This window comes from Bacillus rossius, chromosome 8 (genome assembly GCF_032445375.1).
Source record: "Bacillus rossius redtenbacheri isolate Brsri chromosome 8, Brsri_v3, whole genome shotgun sequence".
In the NCBI taxonomy this organism is placed as follows: Eukaryota; Metazoa; Arthropoda; class Insecta; order Phasmatodea; family Bacillidae; genus Bacillus; species Bacillus rossius.
Window position 1 is genome coordinate 57180443 of NC_086336.1, and position 14321 is coordinate 57194763.

Below are 14321 nucleotides of genomic sequence, written 5' to 3' on the forward strand. Positions count from 1 at the left end.
TCCAATTTTGAATTTTGAAAATGTTGGGCCTACCCGCTGGAGCCGCCACTGAACGTTGCCATGGCCATGACTGTAAATGTTATCTACATGTATTGCATAACTTGTGAGGTTTCCAATGGATTATATTTGCAATAGCCTTGTAATATTAGTCCTATACGGATCTCAGAGCCTCAGGGATTTTACCTCCCCCCTAACCACCCCTCCCCCCCCCTCCCTTTCTCGACGGGCCTGGGTGCACTCGGGGAAACAGTATTCATGTTGTCATCGTCGCAAACAAGGCTGAATAGCACAACTGCTGGTCTGTAATATTCCAATATAGTGGGAGTGCAGATGCTATACGTCAGCAAGGTGTTTACAAGTGACAGAAGTAGTTCAAGTCCCAAAATAAACAGATGCAGTGCTGGAAGTCACAAAAATTTTAAATTTCCAGCAGCATTTTGCTTACCGGCATTTTAGTATTTATCACTGATGCCTGAGTTTAGTTTATTCTAATTGCGCATTAAATATAAAAAGTTGTAGGCTATCCACTAAATATCATGTGCAGTAATACCTATCAACCTGCTGACATAAAAATTAGGCACATTCTTATAAATAGTAAATTTATTTCGTAGTATGTAGAAATTTGTATTTTATATGTAAACAATGACCCAGTGATATAAAAGAATTGTAAGAAAGTTTTTATTATTAAAAGTTTCTCAAAACCCCTGAAATTAGTTTGCCAGGTATTTGTAGACATTTTATATGAGATAATCACTAAAAAATACTTTTAGGTCATAAAAATTTATTCTTGATAATTTTGTTTACACCACATAGCTGTATGTAGGTAAAAATTCTCGTAGTTTGTGTGCATTCAGTGGCATTACAGGGGAATCAATATTTGGAAAAAAAATGGAGGGGAGAAGAAAGGGAAAAAGTACTTAAAAGTTTAAGGAGGGGTCTCGCACGCTATGTTGTATTTTTTTATTTTCTCATATTACTTTAAGTTAGGGTCTATTTCTGTAAATTTAACACTATGCCTCTTTTGAATTTGCATTTCTGTTACCTACAAATACAAATATTTTCAAAAGATATTAAGTGTAATACTACAACTGTAAAAAGTCGCACAAGTAATAACAATTACAAACACTTGCGTGACTATTTACGCTCTTTATATAGTAACACAGTAAATATCTGCTGAAAATGATATGACAACAAAAGATTCAGGCAAGGTATTGAATTAAATTGACAGAAATAGCCCTTATCTAGTAGTAATGATGAGAAAATGAAGAGAGAAAAAATCAACATGGCATGTGAGACACCACCTTAAGGCATATTATTTGTTTATTGTGTGTCTCAACACAGACATAAAATGCATACATGTACAAGCAGCTTGTAGCAGCACTCAGGCAGTGACGTCATGTGTTTGTGGAGATACTGCATGGCTTTAGATATCAAGACATGTAATGATAACATTATCTCCCACCAGATAACAGATATGTGTGCAGCAACTGCTATGCATTGTATCTTTGGAAAATCTTCAAAAAAATAGTGGCTGCTGTGCTATGTTCTCATTAATAAAAACTGTGTGAGTTTCATGCTGGTATCAGTACGCATTGAGATCACAATACATTGTTGGGTCGGCGATCAAAATAAAAATTTTGTTATGAATCTCTAAATATTAAAAATACTTATAATGTTAATTATATAGCCCTGTAAGTTTAAGTATGCTTTTCAGTAATTTTATTAATGTTTTTATTTGTCTATCCGAGTTATCACTTAGGCTTAAAACATTTTAAACAAATCTTATGCCAAACATCTAAAGTAATATTATACTTATACAAAAAAAATAGAACAGAATTTAGAAGCTAATTAGTAGATGCAACTGTCGCATCCTAAGAACCTCAATTTTAGTGGCTGAATATAGGGATGCCGAAGGAATGAAAAAAAGACAGACGCACCTTGTGGATCCCTTATCTGAGGATCCATTAGACTAGCGTTCGGATGCAGCTCATGCTACCGTTGACGCCGACACGCGCAGCAGTAGCAGCCGCGGGGGACGTGGCTTCTCGCAGGTGTTGTAACAGCTCACCTTGCTAACGTACTGCGCGCGGTGCTTGCAGGCTGGAGTGGGAGACTGCGGTGATCCGCGGCAGCCACTGCTTCCAGGCGCTGGAGGAGGAGCGCTTGCAGCACCTCAAGCAGCTGGCGACCGGCTACCTGCGGCACCTCAGCGAGCTGGGCCCCAAGCTCATGCAGGTATACCGCTCCGTCCCCCGCTTGGGTTTACAAGTTACCTTACAAGCAGGGGCATAGCCCCTCCTTAGCACCAAATCTTTAATTAATTTCTTATTCATCACTCAAACAAATATCATATTAAAATTAATAAAATTTTTACCATTACAATATTTAAATTTAAGTACCGAAAACTGCTAAAATAGCACTATTTTACACCTTAAAATCCAAATTTTCCCCGGGGGAGGACCCCCGGACCCCCCCGCTTCAATAGGGGGGATTGATGATTCTTTATAAAAAGGTATATTGCCCCCCCCCCCACTTTTGGAAATTTAATTGTTGCGTCCCTGAGTATCAACATTCTCTCATTGCAGTTTCTAGTCAAAGTGTGTTACTTGCATTTTAAAGTCTTGTGTCATGTAATTTGCCTGTTAATAACCCTGGTCCACATATCCTTCCGCCACTGTTTTCTGTAACTGGTGTTTGTTAACAACTTCAAGTGGTTGTCAGTGTTTGTCAACAACATAAAGGTGATGTTTTGCAAGTTACGTCTGAAAAATGGGCACCACTGATACTACTATGAGAACTGTCGAATTTGAGACACGTTACACGACTCAGAATGAATTAAAGTTTTTCCAGTATTGGCATAAATGTGATGTGGTCGGGGATTCGGGCGCTACTGTGTGTGAGGGGCACGGAACCAGCGAAAATTGTGTCCTCTGGGTGTGACGTCACCTATATGGGAACGTGACTCGTATCCCCCTTAAGCGCGATTACCAGTAATACCTGAACCTGGCCCGATTATAAGTGTCAGGCACGCTATAAGAATAGATGGTGTCCCACACGCCGGTCTGCAGTAACACGTGCACACTTGGGCGAACACAGAGAAGCACAAGAGTTGCAGTTCTGTGATTTAATACACGCCACTGCACTACATGCCCCTCATACAAGTAATTGCAAATGATAAGTACAACTGTAAAAACTCTTAATGGCACGACTGGTTTCCTGGTTGTCCAGTCACCTCGTGTTTGGAGACTAGATTCGCGTTGGTGACTTAAGTCTTGTTAGCGGATTACTAAATATTAAATCAAACAGTCGAGCCCCCGAGGTAAGCTCCAAGGATAAAAGAAAACAATTTAAATGTTGAAGTGCTCGAAGATATCTGATGTCGACATAAAGATGCCGATATTTACACTGCCTATGTTTATAATATCTGCATTTTCAATATCAATACCAACATTAAAAATATATCACCATCAATTTGCATATTTTCAAAGACTTTTACATCTCTCCAGTATCAGTATGGCTTGTATGTACTGCAGTGATATGTAACAAGAGGATATCACACAGACCTACTCACCAGTTCTGATCATACGTCAAGTGTCATCTCTTTGAAGCAGTCATGGAAGTTTGTGTTTGAAACATCATTTGAACTAAAGCTGTTAATTATTTTATGTAAAATGTAACAGCTAACTTTGTTAGAATGATAATTGATATTTTTGTTAATGTACAAACATCTTTGAAAATATGTGCAAGTGTAACCCTCCATCCCCCTTTCCCCCCTCCCCCCACGAAGCATTATAGCTAAATATTTTGTGCTACTTTTCATTTGGATAAAGCATTACAAAAAGCTTAAGAACTAAAAAAAAATTTAGAAAGGGAAAGAAATGGAGAACAATTTTTATTTATTGATCTTTGTTTCAAGAATAATCATGTTACAGGTAGGGAATATGTTTTCTAGTGAGATGTGGCATCAACTAGGTTCGTATACAGAGGGGCCGGATGATGGGGGGGAGGGAATATTTATTCCCCCTGAAATCATAATAAATCTTTCATTCCCACCAATAAAATGAAAGAATTTGTAAGCAAACGGTGGACAAAGTGGTTCTATCCCTCCTCCCAACTCTGAAATGAAACGTGTGTGTGCACTCCTGCCATCAACCTTACATGAACGGAGAATAAGAGAAAATGTGTACTAGTAATAACTGATACACATTAAGTACAAAAGTTGCAAATAACCATGACTCACATAGTTAATGAAACACCGCTATACCTGCCAGCTGAACGTTCCAGTGTATTGTTCTCTGACGCAGAGCCTGGAGCACCTGGGGGAACCAGTGACGCAGTGCGACGTGGGACGGGACATACAGACGGTGGTGTCCATCAAGGGCACCGGCCAGCCAATCCCGGAGCAGCTTCTGCCCGACTTCTACGCGGAGCACATCACCCTCGCCATGAACCGAGACAGGCGCCGACAGGTTAGCTACAGTCGCGCAGTTCGACTCCTCTCTGCCCGGGGAGTCCACTCCACTGCATGCCCTCTGCGATTTTCCTCTCCTTGTTTACTACCTGAAGTCAACGCATCTGGGATTTGATTTTTAATTCCATTTATATAGTACATATTTGGTTAGAAGTTTTATTTTTATATGTTAAAACATTGGTAATTCTGAAAGAAAGTCACAATTGTTAAGATTAAAAATTTCAAAACATTAGTAGTTACCACTTCAAGGTTTGGTATAAACATTGCAAATTTGTGATATTGTTTCGATGGTCAGTTAAGTCAGCTGCATTAGAAATAGTTTAAAAGATTGAATGTTTGGTTAGGTTAGGATATCAACATTAAAGGGGTGAAAAAGGGTTAGGTATGTTTTAAGATTAATAATTATACCTCCAAATTTAATTAAGCATAATAATATTGGGTACCAATAATAAACATATGAAATTACCAACCACAATTTTTATATTTTTAGCAAAAGGGGAAAAAAAAGGGGTAAGTATGTTTTTAAGATTAATAATTATATCTCAGAATATAATTAAGGGTAGTAAATTATTTTTGGGTACCGTTAATAACAATACGACAACTACCTTCGCATATCCACCGTAAAAAATAATCTTTACTAAACCGGTTTGTTATGAAATAAAAACTTTTATGCACCTGATAAATTTATTGTGTCTGTGTAACAAAAAATGTTTGGAATTAATCACGTACTTGTCTTTAAAAGGCATGAGCGAAGTCACAGGTTCCAAGCTAGCAGACATGCGGAGACCAGGCGGTGCGAGTGTATACGGTGTCTGGCGGGTTGCAGTCGCTGGTGAAGATCCTGCAGCTCATCAGGCAGGACCTGGACAGGGAGAGGCGGGGCAAGCAGGGGGTGGAGAACCTGGCGCGAGCCCTGCAGCAGACGCCCACCTTCGGCACGGACGACTCCCAGCAGAACGTCACCGAGAAGCTGCACCACGTGAGTCTCCCGTCTCCCTCGACCCGCTCGCCATCTCTACACAACTACTGCCGATCCTCCGTGGACCCGGCGGACTCCAGGCAACAGGACCATGAAGTGACCCGTGTGGGTGCAGACTCTTAATTTCCCCCAATATGTCCGACCACAGGACATGGCCCGCTCTCGGCGTAGAGCAAGCTACTTATGGTTTATGAAAAAGATGTTTAATATGTGGCTCTAGGCGTCCTACACACCTTTGTCTCTTTGTCTCGAACACGTGGTTGCACGAAAGATACACTATGTGACTATGTTAACTGGCCAAATTTTGTTTTATATCGTACATTAATAAGTTGGATTACAATGCAATCAAAACTTTTCACAAAGGCACAATAACACGAGATGGGAATACATTGCAGTCCAGGACACTTAACACTAACTTCAGCATTTGTCAATTTAACTCCAAAGTTCATAAACAGAATCAAAATATGTATTTAAGTCGAACAGTCTGCCACCAGAAGTAGATCCAAGTAGAAACTAAAAGATTTATAAATACCGAGGTTAGGTAAATGATGGCTGCTAACTGATCAGTGGCGAAAAGAGTTGAAGTCCTCAGGGTGCGATGAGTGTCCTACCTCGGGTGGTTATCTCAGAAGACTGGTCTGAGCGTACGCACAATGGCCGCATGTATGCGTCCGACCACTGAACTAAATGACCATTAGGTCTATTTTAAAACCGTTAACAAAATAAACCGTTAATATCCTTATAACAAAACAGAGACCCTTTTACAGTAATATTATTAAATTATGTAATTATTTAGATTTAATAGTTGGTATACAATATTTATGAATTGTGTGCGTTCTGAAACATGTGCATAGGTCCTTACTGTTCCATGTGCTGAAAGGGGAAAATGTACAATCAGGGTGGTAAATAAAAAAAATTACAATATTAAAGTACACTAATAATTAATAGAATGCGGCACTGGCTTTACGTAACAAATACACAGCACACGTTGGTAGGAGATTCAAGCACTGCTGGGAGGTGACTGTTGGTGGGTCATATTGAGATCATAGGAGGGGAGTAGACACTGTTTGACAGAAAACAAGTCTAAATATAAGAATAAATCATCCTTGGCTTCATAGATGTAACACTTTTTCATTAAAAAATTTTTTTGTGAATGATTCTCATTTGCTTGTATCTGAAATAAAATTACTTGATTTTTAAATTTTGAATCAAATATCAAATAAATCAGTTTGAATTGAAAGTTGTCAAATGCTCGCAGACCCCTAGCTGTTGGTGCTGTGCAGACTACGCCCAGTATGCAACCAGCAGGACACTGTGTGCAGATGCGCTCCATGCTGACGTACCTGGAGGCGGCGCGCTACAAGGTGCAGAGCGCGCTGGCGGAACTGGACGGGCGAGCGCGGGGCAGCCACCCCCTGGCCTCGCACATACAGGTCACCCGCGACAGGCAGGGACTGCAGCAGAGCGTGCTCAAGGTGTGTGCGTGCAGTGCGACCTCCAGGGGTTATGTGGGGAGGGGTGGGAAACGAAAGACAACCGTTTGGATTCATCAGTTTTTAGGCCATAAGAATTTTCTACAGCTTAATTTGCGATTTGGCTTCATTAAAGCAGGGTGCCTACAAACACCAGGTAAACTAATTTCACGACCTTTTAGTAAAATTTTTATACAAGGTTTTTTTTTTTCCCTAAAGGTTGAAAACACGAGCATAAGTAATAACATTTTCTACAATTTGAACAAACATTACTGACTTAAATTCAAAAGTTAAAACCTTTTTCAGTGATAATTTCCAAACATTTTAAGTAGTGGTGCGCCGATGCGGATACCGATGAATCGTAATCGGCGATTATGAGTACTTTCCGATTAATCGTAATCGGCGAGTATCTTAACGATTACTTTGCCGATTATCAACGTCCCGGCGTAATTAAGTAGGATTTTACCGTGTAATATTTTGTTACACATTTTAGGACGAAATACGGTAATATTTGTATATTTTACAAAATTCATCTAACTCCGTCATATGATGATTACAGATATTTCGTTAAATTTAATAAATCTCATTGCCTCGAACAATAAAAAATACGTTTTTCCTACACGTTTATTTACGTTTTGTCTTTTGTTTAGTGGCCTTGTACATCAATTATAGCCAGAGACGTAAAATATATGGCACGCAATCAAAATACCACAAGCAGTTGCAGTGAATTCTATGACAATCGATCTTTTCGAGTTATAGTTGCGGTTCAAAATCGTGGTCCCGATACCGTCTAGAGTTTATCACTGGGTTTTACAAACTCGTTATGGGTATCTTAGGTAACATTATCCGTTGTTGTGTTATTTGTATGTGACGTGAAAAGTGTAAAAGTATTTATAATTTTATATATTCAGTCAAAATAAATAATATCACTTGTGCCAAAATTGGTTTTGAGTCATTTATATATAATTATAGTGAGATGGCGAGTAGGGAGAAAAAAAAGTGAAGTGTGGAAACATTTTTCTATAAACTCAAGTGAACAAAATAAAGCAACATGTTTACATTGTTAAACGGTAATTTCTCGATGCAACCTTATGTGGTAGTCGATAATAATGCTAGTTTTCCGCAACAAAAACTTACCCATTGTAAATTACAATTATTAGACTGTAGTTCAAGTTGTGGTAAATATGTATTGTACGGATTAGCGCCAAAAAAAATCGTACAAATATGAAATAACTTTCATTATATGCTATCTTACGTCCTCTTTTCAGAACCGCCTGCGGAGATAAAAAATTCCAATTACTTTAGGAGATATCGAATTTTTTAATCTTCATTTTTTGGCGATTTTTTTAAAAAAAATTTTTAAAAATCCGAAAATACCTTTATTCTGTGCTCTTAAACTTCCTCTTTTCATTAAACCCGGCTGAGATAAGAAATTCCAAATACTTTTGGAGATATCGAATTTTTTGATTTTCATCCTGTGCACTCATGCGGCGATAACGGTTGCTTGTTTACAAGTATGATTTTTTTTTTTGCGATGTTCCCGAACGGAGAAACCTAAGATGCACATAAAGTTCTGCCATTCCCGATTACACCCGAACAATTCACCTTCGGCCAACCTCGGGTTTATTTATTAATATTTATATTTCTCTGTTTATTTTAATGTAGCTATACTAACCTAACTAACCATCCAAAGGGTTTTAAAGTGTTTTAATGTAGCTAAACTATCCGACCACTTTTAATATTTCAATTCATTTTTCCTGCGCAAAAATAAATAAATCACGTGGTTGGCCGAAGGTGAATATTCGGGTGTAATCGGGAATGGCAGAACTTTATGTGGATCTTACGACTCTCACGCGAACGAATACATCATGTAAAAAGAAACTTACGTGAGTTTATTCTGTTCATCCTTTGTCCCGGTTTGTTAGGTCAGGTCAGCTACATTATAAATACTTTAAAACTAAACAACCAATAAAATTAATTTTATTATTTTTAATGTCCGTTCAGTTTCAAAGTATTTATAATGTAGCTGACCTGACCTAATCTACCTTTGTCCCATTTTGTTAGGTCAGGTCAGTTACATTATAAATACTTAAAACTATACAACATGTAAAATAAATTGATATTATTTTTAATTTCCGTTTATTTTGAAGTATTTATAATGTAACTAACCTTACATAATGGAAAATTTCTGTTATTTAGACATTCACGCGCACACGGCAAAATATAAAATGGCGACGGTCAAATTATTACACACGTCTGGTATAGCAAAATAAGAACGGCCATATCTCCAAAAGTATTTGGAATTTTTTATCTCCGCAGGCGGTTCTGAAAAGAGGACGTAAGATAGCATATAATGAAAGTTATTTCATATTTGTACGATTTTTTTTGGCGCTAATCCGTACAATACATATTTACCTATATTTTTATACTGTTATTATAACTGTATTCTTAATTTTACCTAATCTTGTTATTAAATTCACATGGGAATAAAAATTTTTGTGTGCATTATTACACTTAAAAACATTTGTTCATTATAATCGGTAACTGAATCGGTATCTGCCGATTATTGCTCTCATAATCAGTATTCGAATCGGTAATCGGTAAAGTCATATCGGTGCACCACTAATTTTAAGTGGACAGTCACCAACTATATTATGTATTTAGCGTGCAACTATAAACTGAAGTAAAGTGTGAAAAATAAAATGCTGCTGGAAATTATATTTTTTGCAACTTTAAGCATCATTTGTGTTTATTTAGGGATCTTATTGTGACTTTTGTGGCCATTCTTGAGTTTCCTTATTTTTTCATGACTTTCGGGACCTTTGTGTCCTGTAGATAGCCTATGAAGTGTATTGTATAATTTAATGAAACTCCTGAAGTTAAAAATGATGTAACAGTTACGTATAGTTTTCGCTGTGAACTCTTTGGAGTTTGGTATTGAATTTATTATTGTGACTGCAGCTGTAATGATACAATACTGGCAATAGACACTATGTTATGGCTAGGGGCTGGAAATTTTAGCATCTTACTATAGATGTATAGATGCTATTTTTTTTTCTCATTTACACTTAAGATACTATTTATTTATTTTTTTGCTAAATTTAAACATAAATGCTATTTTAGCTCATTTTTCTAAATAATTTTTTTTATAGCTGAATTAGTTTGACATCCGTTTGTTAAAAATATCCTTTATAAAATGCCACAATACTGCTACTACATACATATTTTTTGAGAGTTTTCAAAATTGTTTACAAAATGAATATTTTCACACTTAGAAACAACCCAGTCTTGAAGACTTGGTGACCTAGCTCACCTTATATTCATACTTTGCAGTTTGTCTAGGACACATGCGCATGTATGATGAAATAATTATTTTCACTTATATCTGTCACGTAAGACTAATCAGCACTTAGTTAATACACAACACACCACGGCCACCATCTTAGCTGCAGATTTTCTCTTCTCGCAGACGAAAGGTTTACTGTTGGCTAATAAGATGAAAACAAGAGGCTGCACACTCTTGCATTTTGCTTTAGCAGGAGTGTGAAGTAGACTGCAGCAGTACTACATACTTACCTGTCACACTTGACCCATATGGTGATATGCCATGTGTCTGTGATGCAGTCAAGTTACATGTATAGGAAATAACTTGAAAATATAAGTCCTACCCATTTAATTAGTTGATTAGTGTATTATTGTATGAGTTAAACCTATAACTTGATGTTTGCTAGCATATTGCACTATCAATTTTTTAAGTAAAATAAGAATTAAAATTGAAATAGAGGGTTATTTGTATGTATTTGGATGTATGAATATATTTAATTTACAAACATTGAGGAATGTATAAAATATTAATAAATAAATAAAATATAATAATATAATAAAAAATATAATAATAATAAATAAAATATTAAGATTTAAATAAGTTGCTTTAAAAAATGCTAATTTTATAATAATATATGCTAATTTATAAAATATTTTTTGAAACAAAAAAATTTATATATAGTCAGTATTAAACAATAAAAAATTGTTATTGCATAAAAACTGTTGAAAACAAGCTGGCATCTTTTGAATCCCCTCCCCTTAAAGATCTACTTACAGGAAAGTTGAACAAAATATAATATTTATTTACAGTTTACAATACCATTAACACACGTTACGTACACTACATGTGTAAACTTGGAAAAGTTACTAAAAGTAACTAATTTAGTAAGCACCTCGTGCATTAGTGAACATCGCAGTCATTTACAGTCCCAGAGAACATGTTCAGCAGTCACTTAATTACGTGCACCAATCAACACTAACGCTGTCCATAGTTCTGAAACAAAATGCTTTTATTTTTGCTCTTAAATATTTATTTGTAGCTAAATTTTAGATGTCTGATTATTGTGCTAGACTTCTTTTTTGAAATTTATTATGTTTCTCTAAATCAGTTTGGGTTATTTGGAAATCTGATTAAGTGGGCCAACTTAGTGAGATTCTAATGTATGTTGTTATCGAATCAGCATCCAGGAACTAAATTTTGGTCCCAACCTTAAATAGCTGTTTTGCCATTTCACTGCAATATGGCATACACATGTGTATGTAAGATTATAACAAATATTGAGTAAGTAAAAACTGAGCTAGAATCTTTTAATAAGAATGTCCATTGAAAATAGCATTGGCATACACTATTCAATTTTTTTCTTGTGTATCTGGATTAATGGTTAGCAAATTTTGTAATAAATGATCAATTATCATGTGATCCTAGTTTCTCTTTTAAAATAATAAACAGGTTTCTGTATTAAGTATAAAAATTAGGAATTAAAACTTAATCTAAATTTCATAGTTAACACTGGAATTAGTCGACATACATTTCGAACCGACCCAATTCTAAAATAACAAAATATTCATCAAACATTTTCAGAAGTTATAATAAATATAATTGTTTTCTAGTATAAATCATGCTAATGAAAACTGCAAAGCAGGTCCAATGACCAGCTATGCAACTGCATGTGCATCCAGGTTCCTCCGTGGGTGTGCAAGGAGTCGCTGGAACTGCTGGCTGGCGACTCTCCTGATTGGACGGATCGAGGGGCTGCTGACGGCAACTCTGTCCAGCCGGACAGCGACTTCGGTAATACTCACCGAGATGCCTCTCACTGTTAGTCTGCAGCAGAAGTCCCTTCTATGGTTGTAGTTTTATTCAAAATGGCCATTTAGTTTTGGTACCGGCCTTTAAAGTGTATTTCAAGTTACTAGGGATTGTTTTTCTAATTCTAAACATATTTACTTCTTTCTTGAATTTTTGAGAGCAATCAGAGCTTCAATTAACAATAACCAATATTTTTCTTGTGTGAAGTGTATTAGTATTGATAGTATAGATAAAAGAAGTCAAGAATTAGGTAAAGACATCACTTATAGCTTTATCTTCAGTTTTTCATTTATTTGTAACCGGCTGTACCCGACCATGCGTTGCTGTGGCTCAATCTGGTTAAATGGAAAAGAAAGAAAAGGAAAAGCATGCATTAATAATATGTTTAATTTCACAATTAAGTAAAACTTCTTTGGGTGCAATGAGAGTAAAGTTTCAATTACGATTTCAAGGCAGAATTTTACTGTAAAGTATTTGTGAAACATTTTTATTATACATTTCTGCCACCAAAGAGAGATAAAGATAGCACTTAACGAGTTGAGGTTTCAATTGCGAAATAAGTTTCACTTGTGTCAAAAAGTACTGAGTTACATGTGTTTTTTTTTATTTTTATTAATTTTTTTAGTGCATAAACACACACATATTTATGAATGAAACATTGTGTCAAAATTTCAAAGCAATCAGTGAAGAACTTTCAAAGATTAGCCATTTTGTACAATCTGACATATACATTTTTATTTATATAGATCACAAGTGTTGAAATTTTAAATAGAATATGTGATTGATCTTGTGACTTTTGTTTTACTGACAAGGGGACCACCAAGTATGGTACAAAGGGATTTTAATAGGTCTTATATATGTTGTGGAGGGAGCCCCCAGAGTACTAAGCTAAAAGGGTTTTGTCCAATGCACCTTAGTTTTCGCGAAAATGGCGGTTAAAGTTATATACGAACGTTTTAGACCGGTACATTTTCCGTCGTGCCAGGCGAGCCAGCCTAGCCTAGTTGGTAAGGCTCTTGCCTAGCAGCCGGCCGGTCAGGGTTCGCTTCCTGCTCATAGAAATTTTTTTATTTTATTATTTCATAATTTTATAATAATTCTTACTTTAACGCTGAAATAAATAGTCAAAAAATATTTTATTTTTGCGTGATGTATTCTTTTCAATCATACTTGGGCAACGATTGCTACCTGATTTTGCCGTTCCCAACCTTTCTTTTAATAATCGCTCTTATGCTGTAGTTATGGTAGGCGAGTCCTAATGGGATTCTAATCTTTTAAAGGGGAAATAAATGGTCAGGAAGTAATGAAGTATAACACATCATTCACTCATTGTTATATTTAATGCTATTCAATGTGATTTTAATACACTTCTAGTACAAATTTATTACATTGTCACTAGCGTTAAAATATGAATTATTATAAAATTATGAAATAATAAAAAACAAAATTTCTATGAGCAGGAAGCAAACTGAATGGCCGGCTGCTAGGCAAGAGCCTTACCAACTAGGCTAGGCTGGCTCGCCTGGCGCGACGGAAAATGTACCGGTCTAAAACGTTCGTATATAACTTTAACCGCCATTTTCGCGAAAACTAAGGCACATTGGACAAAACCCTTTTAGCTTAGTACTCTGGGGGCCTCCCTCCACAACATATATAAGACCTATTAAAATCCGTTTGTACCATACTTGGTGGTCCCCTTGTGAGTGCTTTCAACTTCAGAATAAACTTAACTAGAAAACCGATGAAATGTACAGTACATAAATGACTCATTAAAATTCCTGAATTTTCAACATAAAGATAGACAGTACATGACTCATGATGAGTGATAGTAATGGAAAGAATACCAAGCACATATTCTTAATGCACAGGGACAAGATTTTATGGTCAATTTTGTTTTCAAAACAGAAGTTTTCAGTGTTTTTCTTTATTTTCATAGTCTGTATTCATAAAAATAGTGTATTAAACATGTATCAAAATAAAATATTTCTTAATACTTGACATGATGCTTTTGTACAATAAAATCATTAATAATAAGCATTTGAAGACCAGAACTTAAAATGAAAAGAAAAAAAACCTGTATATTTTTGTGTGTCATTATCATTAGTGTAAAACTGTGTTACTAGAACAAGCGTCAGTGCAAGATATACAACATAATATATATTAATTTTTTCTAGTACATTCAGTTCATACGTTTTGGTACAAAATTCATGTCACATAAATTACAGTCAATAAATTTACCATACTAAAAGTTACTTTTTTTGTCAT

At 35.9% G+C, this 14321-nt stretch overlaps 1 protein-coding gene across 4 annotated transcripts in view; it reads left to right on the plus strand.

Annotated features, from left to right (window-relative positions):
• LOC134534990 (nostrin) overlaps positions 1–14321 on the plus strand; it is a 172245-nt gene that overhangs the window by 148965 nt on the left and 8959 nt on the right. For all 4 annotated transcript variants that reach the window (XM_063373784.1, XM_063373786.1, XM_063373785.1 and 1 more), the window contains 5 exons: positions 2100–2235; positions 4305–4469; positions 5298–5450; positions 6773–6925; positions 11927–12038. In XM_063373784.1, coding sequence (XP_063229854.1) covers positions 2100–2235; positions 4305–4469; positions 5298–5450; positions 6773–6925; positions 11927–12038 — 719 coding nt within the window. The remainder of the gene's footprint in view (positions 1–2099; positions 2236–4304; positions 4470–5297; positions 5451–6772; positions 6926–11926; positions 12039–14321) is intronic.